Source organism: Natator depressus, chromosome 2 (assembly GCF_965152275.1).
Source record: "Natator depressus isolate rNatDep1 chromosome 2, rNatDep2.hap1, whole genome shotgun sequence".
Lineage (NCBI taxonomy): Eukaryota > Metazoa > Chordata > Testudines > Cheloniidae > Natator > Natator depressus.
The window spans coordinates 261,815,456-261,843,056 of NC_134235.1; the positions used below are offsets into that span (position 1 = coordinate 261,815,456).

The window sequence follows — 27,601 nt, forward strand, 5'->3', positions numbered from 1 at the left end:
CAGCTCCCGGGAGTGGCCGGCATGTCTCTGCAGCCCCTAGGTGGAGGGGCAATCTGGGAAGCTCTGCACGCTGTCTCTGCCCCCAGCGCTGGCTCCGCAGCTCCCATTGGCCGGGAACCGTGGCCAATGGGAGTTGTGAGGACAGTGCTTGCCAGCGTGGGTGGTGTGCAGAGCCCCCATGGTCCCTCCGCCGAGGGGCCGGGCATGCCAGCCACTTCCAGGAACTGAATGGAGCCAGGGCAGGCAGGGAGCCTGCCTTAGCCCCACTGCACTGCAGATTGGGAACTGCCTGAGGTAAGCGCTGCCCAGCTGGAGCCCATGCCCCAATCCCCCTCCTGCACCCCAGCCCTGCACCCTAACTCCTCCCAGAGCCCGCACTCCAGCCCTTAGCCCCCTCCCAGAGCTTGCACCCCACAACCCTCCTGCACCAGTTTTCCTAGTGGCTGTGTGTAGAGGTTGAATAGTATCAGAGACACTAAGGAAGTAATCCTGAATGCAGTGGTGGTGTTGTCATGTTGGTCCCAGGATATTAGAGAGACAAGGTGGGTGAGGTAATATCTTTTATTGGACACCCTTCTGCACCCCAACCCACTGCCCCAGCCTGGAGCCCCCTTCTGCATGCCTCATTTCTGGCCCCAGCCGGAGCCCTCACCCACTCCTGCACCCCAGCCCCCTACTCCAGCCCTGATTCTGCTCCCACACTCCAAACCTCTCAGCCCCAGCCTGGAGCCCCCTCCTGCACCCTGAACGCCTCATTTCTGGCCCCACCCCAGAGCCTGCACCTCCAGCCAGAGCCCCCGCCCCTTCCTGTACCCCAACCCCCTACTCCAGCCCACAACCCCCTCCTACTCCCCCAAACCCATCATTCCCAGCCCCACCCAGGAGCCTGCACCCCCAGCCAGAGCCACCACCCCCTCCCACACCCCAACTCCCTGCTCCAGCCCAGAGCCTCCTCTTGCACCCCAAACCCCTCATCCCTGTCCCCACCCTGGAGCCTGCACCCCTACCCCCAGCCCAGTGAAAGTGAGTGAGGGTGAGGGAGACCGAGCGACGGCGGGAGGGGGGATGGAGTGAGTGGGGGCAGGGTCTCTTAGAAGGGGTGGGGCAGGGATGGGGGCTTGGAGAAGGGGCGGGCAGGGGTGTTCGGTTTTGTGTGATTAGAAAGTTGGCAATCCTAGTACAGTCTCACAACAGCAGTCTGGAGAGGGACGATGTCTCTGTATGTGCTGCCCCAAACTGCACTGGCTCTTTTCGCCGCCAACGTTGTCGTAAAAGCTCTTAACTAATTAACAATCTGTTCCCACCCCATGGGTCACTTCCTGCTTTTGAGGTTCCTCCTGCTCTCTGAGTACGGGTGTCCCAGGTTGTTTCTCCCTCTATGTGCTAATTGTGTTTTCCAGGTTGAATTTCCTTTTGTTATCTCTTACCTAACTTATCTTCTCCTGGTCATTCCTCTTGATGTTTGTAACCTGGCCAGTTTAATAACCTTTGTCAATCTCATTAATACACTATTTACTCCTCCTTCCAGTCATTAGTAAAGACCTGAAATAAGCCTGATCCCTGCCTTGCCCTGTTGGACTCCTCCCCCTGACTTGATAGCTGTTATTTATCGATGCTCTGTGTGCACTGCCCTTTGGCTGGGTTTTGGTCCATATCCCAGTGCTCATAGCCAAGCCCATTGGAATGAAATGCTCGGATTGGAATGGCCAGATGGCGTGCCCTGGTCTCCTGGAGCAAGTCACGGGCAGGAGTAGCCTGTCAGCGTTCTGGGAAGATTGTGAAGCCAGCTTTGAGGTGAGAGGTGACTGGAGAACTGTGGCAAATGTCCTGATGACGAAACCTTCTGCGTGGTCTGCCCCATCGTGACGGGATCCTTGTGCACAGACAGTGGTCATCCTGTCCAGGAATGGGAAACAATTAGCCTGCTCGTGTTCCTTCTTCTTCTAAGAAGGACGTCTGCGCAGATACTCCCAAGGGAGCAAAGGGGAAGGTGCGTGCCCAGGATCCAAAGAGCCGTTGGAAGAATGAGCGCTGCTGACCCACTTGTACGGCGAAGGAAGCAGCAGTGCAGACGGTTTGAGCAAAGGAAGTGTGCTGTGCTGTGGTGATGGCGGTGGGTCGGTGGAGAACGGCTCATGTTCACGAGGTCTGAACACCGACAGGCACCCAAACCGAGGATTCTGAAGGGGGGTTGCCTGGCTCCCTGCCAGGGGGTTGGGAGGCTGGACAGAGGGACTCCTCCGGGCAGCACTGGACCTGAGGGAGAGAACAGAGGCAAGGGGCATGTTTTTGAGAGCCCGCTGGACAGACAGTGGCTGTAAGGACAAGCAGTGCTGACTGACAAGGCTCTGAGAGAGCTTCATCAGGGAAGGCCACAGCTACCGATTCCTCCCCTTTTCTGTTGAAACCTCCGAGCCCGCTCTAGTGCGTCTAGCCACGGTCGCTGCTAGATGAGGCGAAGTTTAAATGCTTCTCTCTGTTTCTGCTTCTCTCCGGTTTGTATGCAGTCTCTTGTTGAGATGCTGCTGCGGGGCGACAGCTGCTGCCTGCCTGTCCCCGAGGCGGAGGAAGAGAGGTTGGACTCTCTGGCCCCAAGGCCCTAGAAAGAGCTTTTGGCGGAGCTGTGGTCTGGCCTTGCCATGAAAAGGCACCACAGGCAGAGCCCTCTGCCATGGACAGGAGCCAGGGAGCAGGAGCTTTGGCTGCAGGCAGGAGTGAGGAGTTCAGCAATAGCTGGGACAATGTTAGGAGGATATTTTAAAGAAACTGGTTTCAATCTATATCCAGCAGAGCCCTTGACAACCCTTCCCAAAGGGTGAAATTCACCCAGTGCAGGAGGTCTCCCCAGGGCTCCCAGCATCTCTTAACGCACAGTCCTACTCTGCAGCTGTGTGCGAACATGACCCCATCTTACTCAGCAGGCTCTTAGGTTTACTCATTCACGCCTGCTGGCACGAGAGGCTAAAATAAGCTCTTACGACTAAACGCCAGAACCGCTGAAAGGGAGTGAGCTGGATTCCTCGTGCGTCATCAGCAGAATTGTTCGTTCGGTTCCAGGGACAGGGACAATCCATTACGCCTGTGCACACCCACTGAAGACAAGGGGGGTTGTAAAGGCGTCCCTAAAGACCTGAGCCAGCCTGCAGAGTCTTTGGGATTCATGGTGATGTGCCATAAGGAAGACCCCATCTTACCTCTCAGATGCCAGGCTGAGTTTGCAGAGCTTGTAGCCAGAGGACTCACGGTTTGATTTGTAAACGAAGCACAGCTGATGCAGAGCAGCTGAGAGTCAGTGAAGATGGAAACTCCTGCTGCCATTTGTATTGTGGCTTTACAATGTGTAAGTGCAGTGTGAAGGCTTTCAGTGCGTTGGGCGAGTCTTCTGCACGGGGGGGGGGACTTACAGCCAGTGAAATGCATTTTGTCTCTTTAGGCATGAAAGCTTAGATTGTGAGGGGGAAAGCAGCTGCTTCGCCCCTGGTTCTCCGGGGCCTTGGTAACAGTCGGGTGTTTCCAAGCACTGAAACAGGAAAACAAGAGGTGGTTGAGCTCATTGTCTCCAAGGGGAGCCGGATGCTCAGCACTGCTGGAATCTGTCTTTTCACCCTGTCCTCCTCTAAACACAAAATATTGCCCAGGACTGTTCTAGCTCATTTGCTTGGGAGAAACCTAACGTAATGGGCTTTTGTAATGAAGTGGGAATGATTAGCAGGTTTCCTTTATCCCAGGCGGACACAATAAAATTCTCTGTATTTTATTTTTGTTTTATTCCAGCAGATAATGGAATCATGTTCAAAACTGAGCTGCTGGAGCATGGGGAACGTCTCAAAAACTTGCAGCTGCAAAGGACATTATCTGGAATGTCTGAAGAAATTGTGGTCCAGACTCCCAAGGAGGGAAGGCCTTTGGATCATCCAGACAGCTCAATAATGCAGCAAAGGAACCATGACAAGAACAGGCTGGTAGAGTCAGTCCCTGGGGAGGAAAGCTTCAGGGAAAGCAACGCTGTACCTTTTTGCCGGCGCAGCTGCCCAGGTGAGAGATCACATGTGTGTGCTGAGTGTGGGAAAGGCTTTCGGCTGAAGAAGAGCCTCACAATGCACCAGAGAAGCCACGCAAAGCTGGGGTGTTATGAACCTGCAGAGTGTGAGAAAAGCTTTGTGTACAAGCAGCACTTGACGATGCACCCGAGACTCCACGCTGGAGGGGCCACTTACAGCTCTGTGGAGTGTGAGGAAAGCTTCAAACAGAATCACCACCTGAAATCCCACCCCAGAATCCAGACAGCGGACAAGCCTTACAGTGCCACTAAATGCACGAAAAGCTTCAATGTCAAATCACCGTACAGGCAGCACCAGAAAAGCCATGTGCGAGAGAGACCCTATAAGTGTAATAAGTGCCAGGAGTGCTTCTCTCAGAAGAAAGGCCTCATCACACATCAGAGAATGCACACGGGAAGGAGTGGAGGGTCGCTAATGTGCACGTACTGTGGGAAGAACTTCAGTCACCCCTCGGACCTGATTAGACACCAGAGGATCCACACGGGGGAGAGACCCTACCAGTGCACTGAGTGCACAAAAAGCTTTACGCAAAAGCAGCATCTGCTCCAACACCAGAAAATCCACACCCGTGAGAGGAACCGTATAAACGTGCAGAACATGAGAGAGGCTTTGCTGGACAACATCTTCTTCTAGCTCACACAGGGCCCCCTCAGTGCGATGGTCCTGTCCTGTCGCCATGAGCTTGTTGCTGTAGACACTCAAAAGAAACAATTTACCGCCAAAGGATGCACACTGTAGAGTAGGGCCACACAAACTTCTTGCTGGAGTGGTGGTGTGTTGCGGTATCTCGTAGCTCACTTGAAAAATACTTTTAATGTGAAATGCTCCAAGTTTAAAAAAAAAAAAAAAGTAAACTGAATCACTTAATTGAAGTGATAACGAAATATGTTTCTCGGGAATGTCTGCTATTTGTCTGGAATTGGCAATATGTAAGCTACTCCCCTCGATGATATCCTGCAGCAGTCAGTTCCATAAGTTAGTCACATGTCGTACATGCCCCAAACAGTCTACAGGTTACTAAAAGTATACACACACAGGGCATTAAGTGACACCCTTGCTGACAGCAGAGCTTTGGAGCGGAGCCCGGAGCTGGAGTCCGGAGCAGCTCCAGAGCAGTGGAGCTGCAGGTTTTTGCCTGGAGCTGGAGCGGAGCCGGAGCACAGCTCCAAAGCCCTGGCTGACAGTCTCTGTGCAGATCCCAGGGAATGGGAGTTGGTTGCTAGGGGTAGGGCAGTGATGAGGCATATGGACAGGGCAGACAGAGGAAGTTTGCTCTGCAGCTGCCAAGTTCCCTAGAACTATCCATCCAGCTCCTCAAGCGCTGAAACTGACTTCTCATGTACTGTCAGTTGGGCCAAATTCTTTCTAAATGACACTGTAAATCTGGGGAAACCCACTGAAGACTCTGGAGTAATTCCAGCCTTATGCTGCAGTAGCTGTGATCAGAATTTGGTCCCAGACTCATCGCACATGAGTACATCTGCAGGCGATATCGCATTCGCAAGGTTTCCTTTTATACCTCTGTTTAAGACACAAACAATGCAATTGAATAGAAAAACAATTTGTTAGCAGGAGACAGTACTTTCACTACACTCCAACGCGTACTGAATTTCATATTGCAGTGAATTACTGTCTTGATTGCCCTCTTTTTCCTGGTAGTTGTAGCATAATATTTCTGTTTATTTATTATCTGGTCGGTATTTTTCCTGTCTGTACAGTATTTTGTTTGTTTCCTTTCTGTGCAGCTCATGGTGTGTCTGCTTCTCTTATTCTCCACTCAGTTCTTTTACTCTCATTTTTAGGAATCAGGTCTTGCCATACTCGGGGACTGTTAAATATATGTTACCAAGCTGTGAGAGTCTATTTGGTACATTGTCTAAATGTTTAGATCCCAGCTACACTGGGGCTAAAACTGTTACCTGAAATGTTTTAAACATGTTTTAATTGGTCACTAGGCAGGCCCACATCATATTAATCCTGGGTTAGAAACTATATTGTCCTCTCCTGGGTTCCAGTTTGGGCCTGTAACTGGTGTCGAGTTGTTAGGACTGTGACCCCTCGTGGAGGGGCAGAGCTGTTCCACTGATTCAGTCTGGCAGCCAGACCTGGGTGGGTCTCATAAGCTCCATTTGGGAACATCAAAGGCTGTGGGCCTTTAAGGAAGAGAGAGGTAAAGGGGGACCTGCAGGGAGAAACTTCAATATAGTTTTTCAGGAGAGAGATTGGCTGGTGATTAACTTAGTTTCAGTACAGTCCTGCCATAAGGTCTTGTTCGGTCATTTAAATAAAGGCAAACTCCAGAAGGGCACTGAATTTGGACAGTAACCATTATGGGAGCATGGAGTGGGGACTCTAGCCATTTACAGGGCCTTTCCCCACTCCCTACTTAACCGAATTTGGGCCCATCCGCACTCCTGAGCCAATCTGGGTTTAAACCCAATGAACCTGAGTAGTTTTTAAAAAAAAACAAACAGTTCATGACTGTTTTAGCCCTTGTGCAGCTGGGAGTTCATATTTAATATACTGTGTTGGATTTTTAGTTGAGAAGTTTATTTTTCCCAGCATTGGTGAGTTCTTTGATTTACCAGTGGCTCTGAGGGTTGTGATCAGGTCTCTTGTTTGTCTCTGTATTCATTTTTCAAAGTGTACTAATCTATGAGCACGTCAGGCTTCACCTGTGCCACAATGCTGCACACCCTGAACCACCCGAGGGCAGCAGGGTTAGAACCCAGGTCTTCCAGAAACACAGGGCCCTGCCACATGTGCAAAAGGAGAATCTCTCTTAGCATTTAGCAACATAGGGCCTGTGGTAGGTGGAGGAACACTTCTGATTTTGTCCAGTACACACATACTAGCCAGTTCTTCAGTGTCTGTTTTTTTAATTACTTCACTTAACCCCCTTATTTCCCTTTTAAACTTGTACTGTTTAGACTGTGAGTCCTCCAGGGCAGGGAACCTGTCTGTCTCTGTCTCTGTAAAGTGCCGGGTAAATTGACGGCAGTAGATGCTTGATTATTAATAATAATAAAATTAAGCTTGAACAAACTACTGAAGCTGCAAAGTTCTGAATGTTTCTTTTCTGTGATGCCCATCCCGTTGTGGGTTCTGGACAAAGTCCGAGCTGTGAAAGCAGCTCTGCGTGGTCCTGGGGTGTGGGCTAAGGAGGAGCTTCACACTGCAGCACCACTGAGCTGCCAAGGAATATATGATGTGTCTTTGGACTTTTTTCTCAATTGGGAGGCCCCCATGTGCCTCGTCTAAACAATTGAATTCTGCAGCTAAGAGCAAAACCTAAAGCCAGGGGACATTCTTGTGATGCTTCATTCTCTCAATGGAGAAGGGGTCATAGGTGAGTGAAACTCCACCTCACACCAGGAAGACTTGATTTAAAAAAACTCAGCAGTGGAATTTGAGTGTGTGTGCGCGCGTAGCCAGTACTGTACCAGCTGTGAACAGGACAGTGCCCACGCAAATGCCAGACAGCAGAGAGAACCACCTAAACTTGTCTTGTAAACAAGGAGCCACTAAATAACTAGGGATCCAGTGCTGCTTTTTCAGACTGACCAGGCAGTCCAAGCAAACGTCCTCCTGGCAGTAAAATGAACCTTCCGCCACTAGAGCTTGCATACTGCATTACTGATTCCAGCACGGCCCATGACTTGATTGCAAGGAATTCACAGACCTTCCAAGATAAAGATGCAAAAGAAACTGCTGGATAAGACAAAGGATGCAGAGACTCTCGGTTACCACTCAAACTGCAGCCCCCTAAGTTCAGATGTTTGATTTCCTCAGAACTGGAATGTGCCCTCCTGCAGTAATCCTCTCCCTAGTTTGAGATTATTTCTGTAGCCTGCACAAATTATAATTTCATTTACAAATATGGTAATCGCCACAGGTGACTTCTAGGCTATTTCGGTATCTCCTACAAAAAGATCACAAGCACAGCAGTAAAGTCCTTGAACTTTTTTATCTCTACTGAGTCTTTATGAGCCTACCCATTGAGGCCGGTGCAGAATTGTTCTTTCTAGTATATTTTCTAGTGTTGATCTTTTAATTCTTCACTATTATAAAACATATTTCAGTGCATTAGTGAGAGAGAGAAGTTAATTGGTTGCTGATATGGTGTCTACTTTGTGTCTTTATACTCCTAAATATTTCGCAGACACTAGGCACCTCAGAAATGGGTGGGTAAAAGAAAGCAGATGGACAGTAACTACATTTTGATTAGGAGTTTTTTAATTAAAATGATTTCTGTTTAAGCCTCCTAAAAAAGTCAGTAGATGCATTGGATGTAAAAAAAAAACAAGGACGACTTGTGGCACCCTAGAGACTAACAAATTTATTTGAGCATAAGCTTTCGTGGGCTAAAACCCGCTTCATCGGATGCATGCAGTGGAAAATACTGGATGTAAAGTCTCCATTCCCTAATACTGCCGTAGATATTAAAGGTGGACTGCTGTTTGATACCGGGTGAGAAGTACTTCACTTCCCTAAGTCCTGTTACTCTACAAAGTTTAGAAGCTAAGAAATCTAGATTTTAAATATTCTGGGCACTCTTGAGATTCATGCCTCAGAACTGATCTGAGCCAGGAGCCGGGAAGAAATATCCCTTCGCGATACAATATTGCCCAGCTGACCAAGTAGCATCTAGATTCAAAGACTCTTGTCTGAGGCAGACACCAGGTAAAATGGGATTAGTGGCCAGTTCCCGTAGGGTGATTCCAGGCTTCCTGTTTAGAAGCCAGTTCAAAAAGGGCCAATTTCTATTCCTTCCCTGTGCTCTCTGGCAGATGGGGAAGGAGGGGGGACAGGAGCAACAATAGGACGTGGGTCAGAAGAACTGTTCTTTCAACATTATTAAATACCCTAGAAACCCACCTGAAAATGTTTTCCTTCAGCGGGTGGCCTCCCCTCCGGCTCTCTTGGTGGCTGGTTGTCAGCGGTGTCACCTGCAGGCCCTACCCCTTCTCTCTCTCAGGAAGTGACAAACCAAAAGTGTCTTTCATCTGAAGGAGACTCAGCGTTGTAACGGCTGGCTCAGATGTTGTGGCCAACCCTTCAGTCAGAGGCTCCTGGGTGCCCACCTGGTGAGGAACAGCTGAAATGCCCGTGTTCCAGTTCGGGGAGCTGCCCGGCCCTGACGGCTGCAGTTACTGTGCCTGGGGGGCTGGGATGCTGCCGCGTCTTCTGTAGTCCTGCCTGGGGCCTCTCATGGGATCCCCACATCCTCCCGTTGGACAGGAACCGTTCCGATACTAAATCTCCCATTCCTTCTAAGTATCTCTGTCCGTCCTGCCATGCTGCCCATCTTCCTTTGGCCCCCGGCTGCCGTGGCATAGAAGGGTGGGGTGAAGAAGGTGGCACATTGACTCTGGAGCTCGGCATCCAGGGCACATGGACTTTCTTAAAGCAACCAGCCTTGATTTCCTTCCTGGAGCCGATCGTTTCTCAAAACATGTCCTGGGGCTTTCAGCAGGTTTGGAAACAGGGAAGCCGCCCAGGGAAGCTCTGCCTTACGAAGCTTTGTCGGTATAGCTGTGTCGGTCACGGATGTGAACCCCTCCTCCCGCAGCTGACACAGCTCTGCTGGCACGGCCTCCAGTGTAGGTGATCGGCACAGTGATGTCATTTGGGGAGGCGACGTTACTGTACCGACGGAAAAACTCCTTCTGTTGGGATAAGCTGCCTCTACGCTAGGAGGCCACCGCTATTCTGACCAGGAATTTGTAGCGGAGAGAAGGCCTTAATGCTTGTTTTGTATAGGAGCCATCCAGTCCCCTCGTGTCCTGGGACCCCTGACTGGCTTGCATGGGACAAACCCATCTCCTCCCCGCTGTTTTATTCTCCTCTGGCCAAAACCATTTGGTTTGAGACGTCAGCTCCGTCAGTGTCAATAAAACATAACAGCCCCCAATGTCTCTTTCCATAGATTATGCAGTTTCCCAAGCTGACATTTTATCCTGGATTGTACAAGAGGAAAAGCCGAGTGTCAGGAATCCAGGAGCCTTGGAGGAGCGAGAAATGCCTACGGACCCCCGCCCAGGTGAGTTATGCGTGCCAGTGAGTGAATGGAAAGGCAGCGCCCTACAGAGCTGGGGGCAGAGTCTTGCCCAAGCAGAGAATTTACAGCACAGGACATTATGGGAGAATGGGGGCACAGGGGGCAGGCTCATGTGTTGGAGGGGCAGAGAGGCAAGTGAGTCATCTTGCAGACGTGATGTCCAGAGGACAGGATGGAAGGAGGCTGTAGTCTGCAGAGTTTAAAGCCAGAAGGGACCAGTTTGACCTCCTCATAACACAGGCCACTGAATCCCACCCAGCGACTCCTGCATCGAGTCCAATCACGTGTGTGTGTGGGGGGGTGAATTGGGGTTACAGCTGACTGTAGACCCATGATAATAGGCTGACGTCCTAAGGTGAGGTTAGACGAAAAAGAAGAGGGAAAGAAAAGTTGTTGCAGGTAGATGAGGCAGTACAAGCAAATGACTGACCTCCCTCCGCCCAAAGCAAGGGAGAGGCCTGGCTGTGGGAAGGAGAGGAGGCCACGGCTCGAGGCGCAGATGGCTCCGAAATGAGGACGGGAGGGAGGGAAGTGGTCAGTGGGAAGTTTGGAAGCCAGGAGGTGCTCCCCTTGTTCCCTTCCCCATTGTCTTCTGATCATTCCAGCTTCTCTCCTCCTTTGTCTCTCTACATCGCCTCAGAAATCCCTCCCTCCTTCGCTCCCCCTGCAGCTGGAACCTTTATTCCCACCTTGATCACCTCCTGCTTTGACTGCTGCAACCTCTTCTCTGGCTGGGCTTTCCCATGAGCTGAGCGCCATGAGCAGGGCCTGCGTGTGCTCAACGGCTCTCAAAATTGGGCCTCTTTTAGGTAGAGGATTTAGGTCTGTGAGTTTAGGCCCCCAGTTTTGAAAACTTTAGTGCATGCAGGGAAGGGAGCTAACAAATAATAGACATGAATAAGAAGGCTGAAATAAAAGCTCTCTCTCCTGTCCAGCAGATTATGGGATCCTGATCAAAACCGAGCAAGAGGAATGCCCTGCCATCCTGGAAGCACTTGGAACGTTGACAGGAACGTCCCAGGAGGACGTTGGGCAGAGTCCTGAGGAGGGTTGGTGCAGTGCAGTATCCCCACTGAAGAACCACCCAGGAAGGAGGGGACCAGCTCAGCTTGAAAGATGTTTTGGCAACAACAAGCCAGTCGCCATTCACCAGAGAAAGTCTGCCAAAGACAGGCCTAATAAGTGTGCCGAGTGCGGGAAAGGCTTTAGGCTAAAGAAAAGCCTTATCATTCACCAGAGGAGTCACACCAGAGCAGGACCCTATGACTATCCGAAATGTGCAAAGGGCCTCTGTCACCTGCTGCACCAGAGTGTCCATGCAGGAGAGGGAGCCAGCAGCTTGCCAGACCATCAGCAAAGCACGGCCCAGATGCTCAGTCTCCAACCTGACCCGGCAAGAGGCAGATGCTGTCCAAGCACGGAATGCGACAGCAGCTTCAGTCCGAACTCCAGCCTAAGCAATCCTCATCTCCTGCAGGCAGGAGAGCGGCTGTACGTGTGCACAGAGTGCAAGAAAAGTTTTCGGCTGCACATCAACCTCCTCATACACCAGAGAACCCACACAGAGAAGGGCCAAGGGCCTCTTATCTGTCCATACTGTGAGAAATGCTTCAGCCGCTCTTCCCATCTCATCCGACACCAGATGAGCCACACGGGGGAGAGACCCTATAAATGCCCAGCCTGCGAGAAGAGCTTCACGGATAAATCCAAGCTCACCAACCACTACAGGATCCACACCGGGGAGCGGCCCTACCACTGCCACGAGTGCGGCAAGAGCTTCAGCCGCACGCACCATCTCCTGAAGCACCAGCAGATCCACACGGGCGAGAAGCCATATCACTGCACCCAGTGCCCAAAACGCTTCTCCCAGAAGCACCATCTCCTGGGGCACCAGCGTGTTCACACTGGGGAGCGCCCCTACCAGTGCACAGAGTGCGTCAAAAACTTCACACGGAAGCAGCACCTCCGCGAGCATTGGCGGGTCCACTTGAGAGAGACCCTGAGTGCTCCAAACACTTTAGACACCAGTGGACTCTGAAATGTCACTTGGGAGAACAGGATCAGCTGAGGGCCCGAGTATTAACAGCAGGCTAGTCCGCGGAGAATGTGTTGGCAGTGGGGGAGACTTATAGGCTGGTATCTCTTCACAATGAAAGCGTCACGAACACAGAAAAAGGAACCCATGAAAGCAGGTACTGCATCCATCTTGCCTTCAGTGAGCTGTGTGCCGGGGCTAGCGCTATTGGACCCTTAACCTGCAGTGAAATGTTTGTTAGTGTGCTGTAACGTTTATAAAGCAGTCCTTGTGAACCACTCGATATTGTTATGACAAAGGAATTCCGTGTATTTGGTGTTCACTTGGTGATTTCAGATTGACGTGTAAAGGTTCCCTGTATGTTTTACAGTGCATGTCTAGGAGTCATTTAATACTCTATGAAAATGCTGTCAGCCCTGAGGTGGAGCATGGTGCCCATCTTGCCTCACCATCATTACAAAAACTAAAGACAAAGCCCAAGGCTCCAGCATGAACTCCCACCACAGCTAAGGCCTGTCACAGACCTCACCACCCTGCGCTCTCAAGGCTTGTCTGCACCGCCCTGCAGTTTGGATGACGGGTGTAAACTGTAGTGACGCACTGTGCTTATCCTACGCGTGTGAACGGAAAGTGACCTAGTTCACAGTAGTGTAGTCCACCTCTGGTCACGTGAACTAAAGACGGTTTTAGTTTGCACTGGCCGGGTCCACACAGGGCGGGTGCAGTGCAGTGTTGTACTGCCCCCTGCAGCTCACACCCCGGGCGTCTGACCTGCGGGGCCATGCAGACATGTCCTATGTGCAAGGTGCAGTGCGTAGACCTTGCCTTCTCTGACATAGCCACGCAGCTGTGTGTGTATCCAGCCTGGACCCTCCACTGCAAACACTGCTCCACCTGGGGCGAGAACAAATGCCCCAGCGGTTAGTCACTGTGTTTGATGCGCTGCCAGGAGGTGCTCCAATGCTCTGGGGAGACGTGTGGGGCGAGAACCTGTCTAGAATAGAATACAGCCCCCAAGGTAACACTACCCGCGCTACTGCTGTAATGCCGGCAGCCTCCTGCCTGTTCTTGGAGGTCTGGTCTTCCATCCAGACCTCCAGGTGCAACTGACCAGCTGCAATTTTACTTAGCTGGTACCAGTCCCAGCCACAAAGGAGGCATGTTTGTGTGCCACATGTTGATGGATGCACTCAGTGTGAGAGCAGGAGTGTAACAGCTGGGAGGGGCAAGTGAAGGCTGGACAATAGCCTGCTGGGGATGTGAAGCCCTCTCAGCCCTTCCTCCACCTCCTTAGCTGAGGAAGAGCCAGGAGCTGGCTTCCTTGTGCAGCACCCCAGCCTGTGTGTGTCCTGCCATGGGTGTGATGGGCAAAGGCTGGGGGCCCTGAGTCTCATGCAGCCTGGGGCGTGGGGGTGGCAGGAGTGCTTCTCCCCGGAGCATGGCTGTGACTGGCTGGGCTTAGGGACGCCCCTCACCCCACAGGCCTGCGCTGGCCTTAGCCTTTAGCAGGTGGGCTGGAGGGAGCCGCTAGGTCGTGAATATTCAGACAGTCATTTCCCTTCGTTTATTGCCATGTTGGGGCCGAAGAGCCTTATTCTTGACGAAGTATTATCCTCGCTGTTCCTTTCCCTTCCCCGGCAGGGCCAGCCCCTGCTCCCGCTCCAGTCCCGTCCCAGAAGCACGGGGTAGCCACAGAGCAGCTTCTTTTCCAGGCCCGCTCAGGGGCCGCGCAGTGGATGTGGGGACCGTCCCCTGCTCTAGCAGGGAGCGGATCCGGCGCAAGCGGCGGGTGCTTTGGTTTCTCTGCAGCTCACGGCTGCGGCCCGGCCCGGAGACCTTCGCCTGGCCTCGGCCCGCTGCGGGGAGCGGCCCGGCGGCTTCAGGGTCGCACGGGGACCCCGCGGGAGGGCGGTTGCGGTTAAAGGCAAACGCAGAGCCCGGGTTCCCTCCTGTTTCTCCAGCGGCAGAAACCCCCGCTCCGCCCCCGGCAGCCGCTCCCGCTCCCCCGGGGACGCTGGGCCAGGGGCGCGCAGGCGGGCCGGGCTCCGGCCACACGTGGCAGAGGCGGAGCCTGGAAGCGGCGTCCCGGGCCGCGCGGAAACTGGACCCGCTCCCGGCAGCCAGGCCGCGGCTCCCTCCCTCCCTCCCTCCCTGCGGGCCGCGCTCGCTCTGCTCCGCCCGGCAGCGGGGCCGGCCCGTGGCGAGGCGGCGCCGGGACTCTGCCCAGCCCGCAGCGGGAGCGGGGCTCGGCCGGGCCGGGCCCGCGGGAGCAGCCCCGCCCGGGGGGCCATGGCCGAGCGGGCCGCTGCCCAGGTAAGGGCCCGGCGGGCGGGGGAGCTTCGGGCCCCGGGAGCTTCTCCCCGCCCGGCTGGGGCGGCTCCGGGGCGGTCGGGTGCAGCCCCCTGGGCCAGCCCTGACTGGGGTCCGTCCCACTGGTTTTTAAACGTTTCCAGGGAGGGGGGCTCCACAGCCCCCCGGGGAGCCCGGTGCAGAGCAGAGGTGGCCTCAGAGGTCAAAAGCGTCTCTTCAAGAGCCCCCCCGGCTGCAGAGAAGCCCGTTCGCTCTTGTCCGCCCGCGGAGAACCATTAATTGCTGACCAGCTTTTTCTGACAGCCGCTCACGCGTCGGGAGACGCGGCAGGTCCCGCCTCGGTGCTCGCTTCTTGACACTAAACCTGCCCCGTGTTTTCAGCCCTTCCTCGCAGGTCAGGTTTGCCAGCCTTGTGATCAGGTCTGTCGCTTTCCTCTGGACTCTTTCCAGCGTGCCCACCTCCTTCCTCAATGGTGGTGCCCGGACTTGGGCCCAGAGCTCCCCCTGGCTGGGGCTCCCCAGTGTCCAGCACTCCTGTTACCACACCCCAGAATCAGGTCGGCCTTTTTGCCGCTGCATCACATTGACGATTCCTGTTCAGTCTGTGGATTTAGGGAGAGTCCAGCCAGATCTATCAGGGTCCCCCGTCCACCCACTTAGATCCCCCAGCCCCATTCACCCTGTTCTTTCCTTCTCCCCCGCTGGAAATCCCCACTCTCTCCATATGCCATCAGATATGGGGCGGGGGGTGGAGGTGGAAGGACAGCCCTGCCTTTCCAAGCCCTCGTCCCCCCCTACAAAAAAGCCTCCTACACTTCATGTATTAAACCCTGTGGAAATTCCACAAACCAAACCTTTGTCTAATAGGGTCTGGCTGGGTAGGTGTGACCCCCTCCCCCAAGGGAAATCAAAAGGAGCAAGGAAATGACACTGTCTGAGGCTCCCCTTCGCTGTACCCCACACTGCAGCTTTCCATACACATAAAAACGGCCACACTGGGTCAGACCAAAGGTCCATCCAGCCCAGTATCCTGCCTACCGACAGTGGCCAATGCCAGGTGCCCCAGAGGGAGTGAACCTAACAGGTAAAGATCTAGTGATCTCTCTCCTGCCATCCATCTCCACCCTCTAACAAACAGACTAGGGACACCATTCCTTACCCATCCTGGCTAATAGCCATTAATGGGCTTAACCTCCATGAATTTATCCAGTTCTCTTTTAAACCCTGTTATAGTCCTAGCCTTCACAACCTCCTCAGGCAAGGAGTTCCACAGGTTGACTGTGCGCTGTGTGAAGAAGAACTTCCTTTTATTTGTTTTAAACCCGCTGCCCATTAATTTCATTGGGTGGCCCCCAGTTCTTATATTACGGGAACAAGTCAATAACTTTTCCTTATTCACTTTCTCCACACCACTCATGATTTTATAAGTGAGAGACTCGGCATCATGCCAAGGAACTTGCTGCTCCCGCCAGTGACCCGGAAATGCTCTTTGTGCACCCCATTCCTAGCACGTCCTTAACGGCAACCTTGTGCGTCCCCCATAGAGACAGGACACCCCCTCCCTGCTGGTCCTGTGTGCACATGTCACAGTATCGGTGGAGGTGGCGGGGAAGGGTTTTGCGTTGTACTGGGGGAGGAATGTGCTGTGCGTCTCCACGAGGGAATGCCGTCCACTGACGCAGGGCTGGGCGCTTAGAGGAAGTGCACTGTGTGGACGGCAGATTCAGAGGAGGCCGTTGGCCTTTCCTGGCTTTTCAGGGCTGGCTCTCTGGGGCATCTCACACTTGCTCAGCCTCAGTCCCTTTTAAGTGGAGTTTCGTTTGTGGAATAACGAGTCCCCCAGCTCCACTTACATTTCTGTCCTTGCAAACAGGCTCCAGAGTGGGACCCGGAGTCAAAGCGCCCAATGGCTTTACAGTCCCGCTCTGACCCCAGACAGACTTCCGAGAGGGAGAGCCAGCTGCAGCCGGCAAAGCTTTCCATGTGGCCTGCAGTAGCTGCAATCCAAGCTGTGGACAGGACGGTGGATTCCCATGCCACGCGGTTGCTGACTCTGGAGAGGAGAATGGGAACAGCTGAGAAGAAATTAGTCGATTGTGAGAAAACGGTGATGCAATTTGAGAGCCAGCTGGAGAGTAAGTGGGCTGTGCTAGGAACTCTGATCCAGGGGTATGGACGGCTGCAGAGGAGGCTGGAGAACATGGAGAACCTGCTGAAGAACAGGAACTTCTGGATCCTGAGACTCCCCCCAGGCACTAGGGGGGAGGTCCCCAAGGTAACGATACCCCAGCTGGCGCCGAGGGGCAGAACTAAATCATGGGCAGAGATTTTCAAGTGTCGGTGCCTAAAGCTGGGTTCCTACCTTCATATTTAGGCAATGAATAAGTGGCCTGATTCTCCCAAGTGCTGTGCGTCCTGCCGCTCCCATTGGAGTCCGCGGGTGTTGCCGTGTGCTCAGCACTCTGGAAAATTGGAGTATTTATTCATTGCCTAAATACTGCCCCTTTATGACCTGCGTGGCTAGTCAAAGTGAAGGGCCCTGGGGATGTTCCTGCTGGAATTTTATATTGATGGTATTTTCTGTGATGTAATGCTGTTTATTTACAAGGAAGGTACAAAGTTCTGCTTCTCCCAACACAGGAGAGGAACCAAAAGCTAAAAGAGTGTCTTAGCTTATAGCTCCAAGCCTTTGTAGCCAGCACCAGAGCCAAAATCTCTGCCTAGGCTTTTCTAGGGTCCAACACCAACCCATGTTCCCGACCACCAGGCTGCTGCTCGCTGGCTTTCTCCCTCCTCAGTGTTGTCAGTTCTGTGTGTTACACGCTTGCGTGTGCCCCTTCTCCCACAGGTTCGTAACCCCTTTTGTCTTCGGTGGAGATTTTGGGATTAATTTCCCCTGATCGTTCTGTTAATTTAAAGAAGTGTTTACATCCAGTGTCAGAAGTTGGTGACCTCTGCAGTCACCGTACCTGTAGGCATCACAGGGGGAATGTCTGAGCTGAGGGGTCTGTGTATACTGGAACTGTTACAGACGCTCGTTACTGCGACGGAAGGGGTTCGTCCATCCCTGTCGTGTAATCACCTCTCCAAGAGGCGGTGGCTAAGTCGACAGAAGAATTCTGGGGTTTAGAGGTCGGTGTGAATTTTTCATAGCCCTGAGTGACGAAATTAGGTCAAGCTAAGTTTTAGGTGTAGACCAGGCCTTGCTTTAGACATCCACTTTTGAAACTCGTGGCCTCTTTCCCAGGTCAGTCTATTGAAAGATTTCTTTTCCCGTTGACATTCCATCTCCGCAGCAAGATTTCCCCAGTCAGGGCTGCGCGCTGGAGCGTGATTCCTCGTCTCTCTTCTGGAAGGACCCCAGAGTATGTTCTAACCAAGTTACAGAAACGTGCTACAATAGCGCCCAGGCGAATTGTGTTGACATGCTGCTCTGACGCTGTGTTGGCTGTTCCTTATTCACTGGCCTAAAATGGTTTGGATGAAGGGAGTGATGTGATCTGGCTGCCAACCTGTGTGACGGTGCCTAAAATCACACTGGTTAGGAACACCGTGGCTGCGCTGGGCCCATTCCCTCCCCACTGCAACTCCGTGGTGTCAGCACACAGCTATCAGCGCTCAGGCTCCGTATCAGAGTACAGGGTTCAAATGTCTGCAGGGGAGGAAGGACGGCCGCGGGCATCGGGCACTGAGCTGGGACTCAGGAGACCTGGGCTCAGTCCCAGGCTTCTTATGTGTCCTGGGGCAAGTCACTTAGCCTGTGTGTGCCTCAGTTCCCCATCTGTACGATGGGCATAACAGCACTGGCCTGCCTCACAGGCCTATTGTGAGGCTACACACATCCGACTGTGGAGTGTGGAGATACAATGGTGACAGGGGCCATATAGGTACTTTGGTTAGGTTCAAATGTTGCTCCATATTTGCAGCCTCTGAGAAAAAATTCTGTAGGCAAAACCTGAACAAAGAGTCACTCCACAGGGACCTCCTGGCTCAGTTAATCGCTGGGGCCAGATGATCCTTTGGATCAGTACTCCAAGAGTACTGCTTCTGCAATAGCATCTTCCCAGTTCCTGAAACCGGCTGAGGACCCGGGAAGGGCCCCCCACCCGTGAAAGGGGGATCTGGGAGCAGCTGCAGATGTGGAGTCCGTAGCAGCATTTGAGCTGTACTGCCTGGTACGTGGAGAGTGGGATGGAAGCTCCAGCACTGATCCTGGGGGAGAGCCGCACGTGGCATGGATGGCGAGGGGGAAGCAGTCTCTGCCCTACCCCTACGCATGACCAAACATTCAGATTTTCCTTTCCAGCTCTGCCGGTGCGGGGGTGGGGGCAGCATAGCCTCCTGCAGCTCTAGCTGTGATGTCTGGGGTGTTTTTACATGAAACCCATTTCTAATCATTTCCCCAATAATAGCCAGGGGAAATTGCTCCTCCCCATCTCTCCTGATTCATACGACAGGTGGGATTGACCCAGGAGGTACTGAGTGTGCAATGCTTGTGATTCCAGGTGCCGGTGACGTTCGATGATGTCTCCGTCTATTTCAACGAGCCAGAGTGGGGGAGCTTAGAGGAATGGCAGAAGGAGCTTTACAAGAACATGATGAAGGGGAATTATGAGGCCCTGATCTCCCTGGGTAATTCTTTTTTCTTCACTCTCTTAAGAGAAGCCGTGAGATCGCTGAAGGCAGAGTTGGCTCCAGCTCAAGTTTACTCTCCAATTCCTTTCATTCCTGGTGGATCAGTAGGTAAAATCCTTGTAGTGCGGGTCTTTGATTGACGGTGCATTTTAAAAAGAAATTAAAATACACAGTGTTGTTCCTTATTGCTCCACCTCCAGTGCTTTCTACCTGTGGCCTAGATGGTGGGCGTATTCAGTTGTGTATATTCTACACATGCACAGAGACTCTGGCTCTGTTGCATTAATGTCAGATCTCCTGACTGAAGACAGAAGTTGTGTCTGAGCTAATGGAAACCTTTGCAGTCCCCAATGAACACAGTGACATGGTGTAGCTGGTAGCACTGAAGGTCTCGCCATTTCATATATGAGCTTCGCTCCCACTCACTCCTTGGCCTCTCAGCTTGAATGGCCAGTTACTCGTTCTAACTGAGAAGATGGGTTCTGTGATTGGGCTGCATGGAGACCCCAAGTCGTATTACGCAGGTAGTTCCCAACCAGCTGCCCAAGGGCAATGGCTTGTGTTCCCCACTGACCTGAGCTGGATTTGAACCAGTCACCTAGAAGAGAGATTCCATGTCCTATCACTAATTGTGTGGACCATCCAGTTCCAACTCTAGATACTGGACAAAATTCAATGCTGGTGTGTGTGGGTACCTGTAACAGGGTGGACTAGATCTGGAGGAGGCCTCACAGCCCTGCCTCACCCCTCCCTGGAAAAGAGAAGAAGAGACATCCTCCAGGTAGCCTAGAGTGGCTGCAAGGGAAGCAGCCAATCAGAGGGGCTGCTGGAGCAGCCAATCAAGGCCAGAAGGGCCATATAAAAGGGAGCAGCAGAGGACGAGCAGTCAGTTGCTGCCTGGAGCTGGAGGAGGGAATATTGGGTTCCTGGCTGGCTGGAAGAGCAGCAGGACATGGACAGCTCACTGCAGGCAGGACTGAGCCCAGGGAAGTCTGCTTGCAGGGACCAGGGGAACAAGAGGTGCTCCTGGCTGGCTGCAGGGGCTGTAAGGGCTAAGACAGGTAGTTGCTGGCAGGGATTGTGGAAGCGAGGGAATCGCTGCTGACTGGCTACCAGGACTCAATTAAGACAGGCTACGGAGAGGTGGCCCAGGGAAACGCAGGTCGTTAAAGGGATGTGGCATGTGGCTGATACTTAGAGGGTCACTGGGTTAGGACCTGGAGGGCTGCAGGACATTTGGACTAATACCCCAGAAAGGTCCGTTTGCACCTGGACTGTGTGAGACTCGGGCAGAGGACTGAGTTCTGAACACCTGCCTGACAAGCGCAGCAGCCAATGGGGACACAGTGAGCTGAGGAAAAACTGCAGCCATGCACACACTCAGTCAGTGGGTGTTCACAAGACAAGGGTGCCACCCCATTACAGTGCCACTCCCCTTTGTCCCAGTGGGTTCTGAGTGGCCAGCTGCATTGAGACAGATGCAAATGGTGTCTGAAGTTAACCGTTAACCCTGGCGGCTCTGCGTCGGGCCAGCCAGGCTGGGCTGTGCCTAGCCAGCTGGCGGGCTCCCTGGCCCTGGCCGTGCTGCACCGCGTCTAGCTGGCTAGCCGGACCCCTGGCCATGCCGTACCCAAGGCCCGGCCTGATTTGCCCCAGTCCCTGCCGTGCCAGGCCTGCCCAGCTACCTTAGTTAATCACTTAAAATAATTTTAATCGTATAACTGGTTAACTTTTTTAACCGATATTTGCATCCCTAATACACATCATGTAATTAGTAGGAAGGAAAGGAATAATCCAGGGGGTTGGCAGTGGACAGCAAATTCAATACCCCAAATGCACTGCCCAGTTTGCCCCAAGTTTTCCTTGGCTAAGATCCTGCACCTGAAATGTCAGGACGTAACTGTACTTTGTGTGTCAGAGAACAGCCCCGGCGTCCCCAGGCTCCCTGGCGCCGTTGTATTGTAGAATAAATAGTGTCCAAATTAACCCGTCTGCCCCTCTGCAGGTGGCTCCCTGCGCGGCTTCTTGGTGCTTAATAAATAGGCACGTGGATTAATACTTCCTGTGCCCATGGCAGCCCCTTCCCTTAGGAGGAATCAGAGAGCCCCACCCATCAGAGGAACAGCTCCCTCCCTGGTGCAGCTTCTCTTCACATCACCTGTCGCCCCCAGCACTCGGGGGTTGGGTATTTCAAACCGTTGATAATGATCCGGAATGAGTATCCTACTGTGTGAATCAAATCCCGGAGCGTCTCTCTCCATCTGCAGACTACGCCATCTCCAAACCTGACCTTCTATCCCGGATTGAACGAGGGGAGGAGCCATGTGTCGGGGATCAGGGACGTTCAGAGGAGAGCGAGATCCCTGCAGACCCCAGCCCAGGTACCCTGAAACAGCTCAGAAATGAGCCCTGAGGTCTCTCGCTTCAGCTGGGCTCCCAGGGGTCCCGTTCCACTTACTGCCGTGGCATTGCCAGAGCTGAAGGTGTGACTGCCTGGCGAACGTGCACAAGGAGTGATGTCAAATGGCTCGGTCCAGTGAGAGCTTCACGAGCTCTTTCATTCCCTCTGTTTCAATGGGCACTTTTCTGACACTTGTGCCAGGGCCAGGAGAGAAGAGAGAAGACCTCTCTGGAAGGAGCACGTGGGAAAAGGGCTCCTTTGAGAACCCAAAGCCCGGAACAACCCAGGGGCAGTTACACAATGTAACCCTGGCAGCCTGCGTGCTGCAGAACGTCCCGTGTCCTGAACGGGCTCTGAGACGGGACAGGCTCGTCCAGCCCCCGGGGGAACCACTAGAACGAAGGGAAGCTGAAATTCTCGCAAGCTCTCAGGACGTGCAGCTCTTCCCCATAGGTGGATTTCTGTTGTCCTTGTCCCTAGCAAGTGCCATCTGCAGCCCTCCCCTCATCCCACCTCGGCCCCCTGCCCCCTTCCTGACCATTCTGGCATCGACCCCACCTGCAGCCCTCCATTTCCCCTCCCACCGGAGCTGCACTAGTGTCTGTTCAGAGCAGCCCCCTCTGAAAACCGATGCTGGGCAGGGATGGGTTTCATAGAATCATAGAATATCATGGTTGGAAGGGACCTCAGGAGGTCATCTAGTCCAACCCCCTGCTCAAAGCAGGACCAATTCCCAATTTTAGCCCCACATCCCTAAATGGCCCCCTCAAGGATTGAACTCTCAACCCTGGGTTTAGCAGGCCAATGCTCAAACCACTGGTTTGAACCTCCTTGGCCCAGCTCTCAGTGGGGAGGAGAAACACGCAGGGTGTGTCTGCGTTCAGGCTGGAAGTGGGAAGTGCCAGCCAAGGAGACGTACCTGCGCGAGTTCTGATCAAACAGAAGTGTAGCCGTGGGGGTGCGCAGCGGGAGGGACTAGCTGCCCCGCGTACAATCTCATCTGAGCCATTACGGACGTACTTGGGGCAGCCAGCCCCTCCCACCACCACAGCTACACGTCCAGCTCGAAAGTTGACGTACCCTTAATACCCTTAGCTGGGATTTGGTAAACAGCCTACTGACTTCGGGCTCCCACCTACAGTTCATGGGAACTGGGTGCCCAACTCCCTTAGGCTCCTTTGAAAATCTGAGCCCTTCTCTTTCCTGTGAACAGAACCCCCTGTTTCTGCATCAGACATTTCATTGTGGATTAACCAGGAGGAGGAGGATCCGGGCTGCGGGGACCAAGGGGGCTCTGGGGAAAATGAAATCAGTGGAAGCCCCTGCTCGGGTGAGTAATGGATTTCACCATCTCAGAGCTGCTGAGCGCAGTAATCACCCCGGAGCTCTTATCTCTGCGCCCAGCCATCTCCAGGGACCAGCAGCCGTTTCCTCACCCTCTGGGCAGACTGTCACTGACGTCTGCATTGCTGTACCCGACTTCTGCTGGCTTGTCCCCCTGCCTTTCAATAGCACACAGCCTGCCTCCGCCTCGCCCCGTGTGGGGCTGGCAGTGCCCTGCGAGTGCTGGCAGGGAGCAGCCCCTCTGCTCAGGAGCTGGGACGGGACCTGCCCTGATTGCACAGGATGCTGTCTCACTCCCTTGCCTCCAGCGTGGGAGCCTGACCCGTCTGGCCGTTAGTGCCCGTGCTCTGCGTTCGTTAAGCCCAGCGGGGCGGGGGTGTCCCTTAGTGTTCTGGCCGTTCAGCAAATCCCCTCCTTTGGAGCCGCCCAAACTTGTCTTTGGGCGGAGGAGGGGTCCAAAGCGAAGGTGGTCGGGCCTGAGCTTGGTGTTTGGATCCAGCCGAGAGCGGGGGAACGTGGTGTAATCCTCTTTGCCCTGAACAGAGTTTCAGATTGTCCCCCCGGATGCCGTGTCCTGGGTTAAACGAGAAGAGGAGCCGTGTGCGCAGGATCGGCCGGTCTCTGGAGAAAGCAGAACCCCTGCAGGCCCCAGCCCTGGTGAGTAGCAGCCAAGACCACTGGGCACAGGGCGTAAGGGGACGAGCGGGGAATCCAGCCGGACCGTTTTACAATTTCTGCTCATCTGTCTCAACTTCTAACATGTTGTTAGTTTACAGGCTGCAAGCCAGCCGCTCGCACCCCCTCCTGGCCCTGCCACCACCCAGTCCCATCACTGAGCCTCTCCTCCTTTCCCTCTTTGGACAGTCTGACCACTGGTCTTAGCCCCTCATTTTCTGCTGCCTCTTGATCCTCACAAACACCTTTTGTATCCATTAAAAAGAGGTGTCTTCTCTCCTCCAGCAAAGAGCCAGTGCTGGCTTTAAACCCCTAACTCAGGGTTTAAGTGGGAGTAGAAACCAAACTGGAACGTAATCCCACAGGAGTGGAAGGGACCCCTGGGACCTGGAGTCCAGTCCCTGCTATCGCCGGCCACCCCAGCATGGAACTCGTTGCTGGAAGTTTGTTTATATCCCTGTTTTTTCAGGGTGGCACCAGATACAAGCATTTATGGCTAAATTAGTATTAAATCCAAGCGGAACTTGTACGGTTGCTCCAAACATGCCTAAAAGCCCCACTAGTCGGGAGTTGCTACCTCCGAACAGTGATGAACCTTGATAAGCCTGTACAGATGTTGATCAAGGATATGCACAAAAAGGAGTCGGCCCAGGGGTGCTCAAACCCACGCTGGCTGGCTCCTGCGTGGACAGGCAGACACGCTAATGAACGAAGCTCACCCCTTTATACCCTTTCACAAACAAGTGATGTCCGATCACCTGCCGTTGTCTTCTCTAACGGCCAGGGATTAGGCAGTGTGGAGTTGTCCTTTCTCTGGCTTTGGCTAAAAAATGCTGGAGCAGTTGGACAAGGAATTTTCCTTCCGACTTCATCAGCTCCGGTTCCGGTTTAATATTTCCCGCAGAGTGTACCCTGGTGCAGGCACGGCTGCTTCAACCCTCCTGTCGCGCCTTCCCACAGCTGGGAAGTGCCTACCCTGTACGGAGCCTGCAAAACCAGATTCTCTGTAGTCAAGTGCATCTAACCCTGGATAGACTAACCCGACCTGTTCAGAAACCTACAAGCTCCACCTTCAAACCCCTTTTTCTTGCCTCCACTTCTGTCGGGAGCCCCCTCCGGGATGTCTGTCCCCTGATGGTTAGAACCCATCTGCTAATTCCCAGCCTGCTCTTCCCTGTGAACAGAATCTCCTGCTCCAGCGCCTGGCCTTTCCCCCTGGGTTAAACCGGAGCCGGAGCCGTGTGTGGGGACTCAGCCAGCTTTGGAGCAAAGGGGGCTCCCTGCAGAGCCCAGCGCAGGTGCGTGTTGGAGAGAAACCGCTCGGAACCAGTCAGTGCCGACAGGAGCTGGTCAGATCCAACTTCCAGTGCATTGCGACTGCAAACGGGCCGCCGGGATCATCAGGCCCCTCCCATCCCCTCCAGCACGGCCCCTCTGCCGGAGGGAGGGGGGTGGCATAGGCCTGGCCATTCCAGCGTCACTCCACCTGGGGAATTCCCAGCAGGCCACGTAAGGCTGCTGTGCAAGCCCAGAGTCGCTCAAAGCAGCCTCATCCTTGGTGATCTCAAGGCCCAGGGCCAACCCCAGCACCTCAGGGAGACGGGGAAAACTTCCCCTCTGCCCTTCTCTAGGGGGAACAAAGGATTTATCGACCCCGAAGCGAGGCGGAGCCCGGTCCGGTAAACCAGCACCTTGATGAGTGTCCCCGCTCACTCCCCACGGCCAACTTCCTGGGACTTGACTCCAAAGCTGGAGCCCCTGAATCGCAGAATTCCCTCCCTCCCCGGCAGGTGACGTGAATAACGGCTGCTTTCTTCTGCCCCTGCAGGTGACGAGATCCCGCTCCAACTTGCAGAGGAGCCTCGTGCCGAGGAGGGGGGCGAGGGCCCAGGTCCCCCTGGGGCGGTTTGCACAACGTCCAAAGGGACCAGGGTCCAGAGCCCCGGGGAGGGCCCTGCGGCTCGGCAGAGAAGAGTCCTAGGGAAGTCGGCTCAGGGCAAGAGGGGCACTGGGGAGCTCAGAGCGGCCGGGGGCCAGCAGAGAGCCGTGGGGGGCGAGCGGCCCGGCCCGTGGCCCGAGCGTGGGAAGTGCTTGGGGCAGAAGCCGTCGCTGCTGAGCCCCAAGAGGAGCCAGGTGGCGGAGACGCCCGCCAAGTGCAGGGAGTGCGGCGAGAGCGTCGGCCGGGTTCAGTGCTGCCTCCAGGACCAGCACATGCCCCCGGGCAAGCTGCCCTTCACCTGCGCCGAGTGCCGGAAGCGCTTCCGCAAGAAGCGGCCCCTGCTCTTCCCCCCCGGGCCGCACCCGGCCGAGCAGCCCTTCTCCTGCCCCGCCTGCGGCAAGGCCTTCAGCCGGCGGGATGCGCTCCTGGCTCACCAGAAGACCCACCTCTGAGAGCACGAGTCCGTTGCACTGCCTGTGGGCAGGGCTTTGTCGCCGAGGGGCACACACAGCACCAGTGGGCGCCCGCCATGGGGGGCTGGCCCCACTGGTGCGAGGAGCTTCGCCCACCTGTGCCTCCTGGCCAAGCACCAGCGGGTCCCTCCAAGGGCACTCAGCGTGGACGGGGCTTTGCCCGCCAGGACAGCCTGGCACAGCACCAGAGGACTCGTCTCCTGCATGAGCCTGCCGAGGCCACTGCGGGGCTGGCAGCGGGGAGCCAGGGCCTCTCGGGCTGCACCGGCCCCTGAGCTGGGCTTGGCAACCCAACCCCCAGCTGTGCCCACGTGACACGTGTTACATCCCACCCGTGCCAGGCGAGGCAGAGACCCTCCAGGAATAGAGTCCTGGGGAGGGTTTGCGCCAGCTGGGCTGTGGCTGCCCACCCGAGCTCTGCAGAGAAACCATCTGTGCGGGGACAGGGCTTCCCACAGCTCCGTGGTGGGGAACGTGTCGGGTCGGAGCACTGACAGGTCCAGCACCCGCTGGGAGGAGCAGCCGCACCGCTCCTGAGCACAGGGAAGGTTAAACAGGGACACTGAGAATCCAGGCAGGAGCGTCACTCGCTGTGGGAACATCCTTGGTCATACACCACGAGCCAGCTGGGCTGGTGCATTCGGGTCCCTTTGCGCACCCCTGTGTTCGGGCGGCACAAAGGGGCCGGAAAGCAGCTAGGTTGGGCCAGCTGAGAATCCCCGTGCACGGGGGAGCTCTCAGCTCGTGCACCTGACTCCCGTGCCACAATGGCCCAGCCAGCCCTGTACTGGGGGCTCAGCCAAAGCGCCCAGTGCCCCAGCTCTCCCCAGTTTGCCCTGAGCGCCGTGAGCCCTCCACACCTCTGACTATCCCCCGGGCAGGGCCTTCCGTTCTGGGGTGGATGGGCCGTTCCTAACCGCGGAGACTCCAGTGGGGGTCTGGCTCGCACGCTCTTGCCTGTTATTAACTGGACAGTCTGACCAACGGGCTCGGGCAGGTCATCAAACGATGTCTGATGGTAACTTGATTGGTACTGACCTGGGACCAGGTCACAGGAGTAAAGCGCCATCCCTTGTGACCAGTCTTCCCTGCTCCCAGCCACTTGGCTGCTCCGAAGTCATTGAGGCACGAGATCACGCACAGTGGAGAGTAACCGCGTGCGTGCACCGAGTGTGGGAAAAGCTCCTGGTATGAGCATCTCCTGGTTACCTGCCAAGAGTCACAGCAGGACGAGCTCCTCCTCAGGGACGGGCCCTGGGCCTGCAGCAGGGCATCAAACCTGGGCCCCTCTGTTCCAAAGCAGAACAGGGCTGGTCGCTCAGCCGTTCTGGTTTGACAGTAGAAATATCGCAGCTGTTACCGGCTCAGAAACAGCTCAGGAATTTAACTCTCGGCACTGGGAGAACCCCCTGCCCTGCACCCTCTGCAGTCTTTTCCCCCGTGCAAAGTGCGTGCAGAACGCTTCCGGATCAGCTTGCTGCAGCCTCTCCCCCTGGGCCAGTGTCAATGAGAGCAGAGGGTGCAAGGCAGTGGGGGGACAGGCCCTGAGTTGCAGTCATGGATGGTTCTCCAGTGAGGACAGCTAGGTTGGGATTTTCATAACAGCCTTTGGGAATTAGGTGCTTAAATTCCATTCAGAGTCAATGGGAGCTGGACACCAAGCTCCC

General features: G+C 54.6%; 2 protein-coding genes across 5 annotated transcripts in view; both read left to right on the top strand.

Moving 5' to 3' along the window:
• The window catches only part of LOC141983407 (zinc finger protein 783-like), a 31,307-nt gene extending 19,004 nt beyond the window's left edge, over positions 1–12,303 (top strand). The window contains exons 7-8 of one of the 4 annotated variants that reach the window (XM_074946513.1): positions 9,991–10,104; positions 11,058–12,303. In XM_074946513.1, the coding sequence (XP_074802614.1) occupies positions 9,991–10,104; positions 11,058–12,160 (1,217 nt within the window). In that variant the 3' untranslated portion in view covers positions 12,161–12,303. Of the gene's footprint in view, positions 1–3,774; positions 7,058–9,990; positions 10,105–11,057 lie in introns of those variants that run through there. The other 3 variants (XM_074946514.1, XM_074946515.1, XM_074946516.1) reach the window with 3 other exon arrangements.
• A 2,125-nt stretch (positions 12,304–14,428) lies between these two features.
• Positions 14,429–27,601, top strand: part of LOC141981944 (uncharacterized) — a 30,040-nt gene continuing 16,867 nt past the window's right edge. The window contains 8 exon segments of the mRNA XM_074943561.1: positions 14,429–14,470; positions 16,341–16,742; positions 18,973–19,099; positions 21,370–21,483; positions 22,717–22,833; positions 23,391–23,504; positions 24,707–24,820; positions 25,351–25,912. Of these exon segments, the coding sequence (XP_074799662.1) occupies positions 14,447–14,470; positions 16,341–16,742; positions 18,973–19,099; positions 21,370–21,483; positions 22,717–22,833; positions 23,391–23,504; positions 24,707–24,820; positions 25,351–25,912 (1,574 nt within the window). The 5' untranslated portion in view covers positions 14,429–14,446.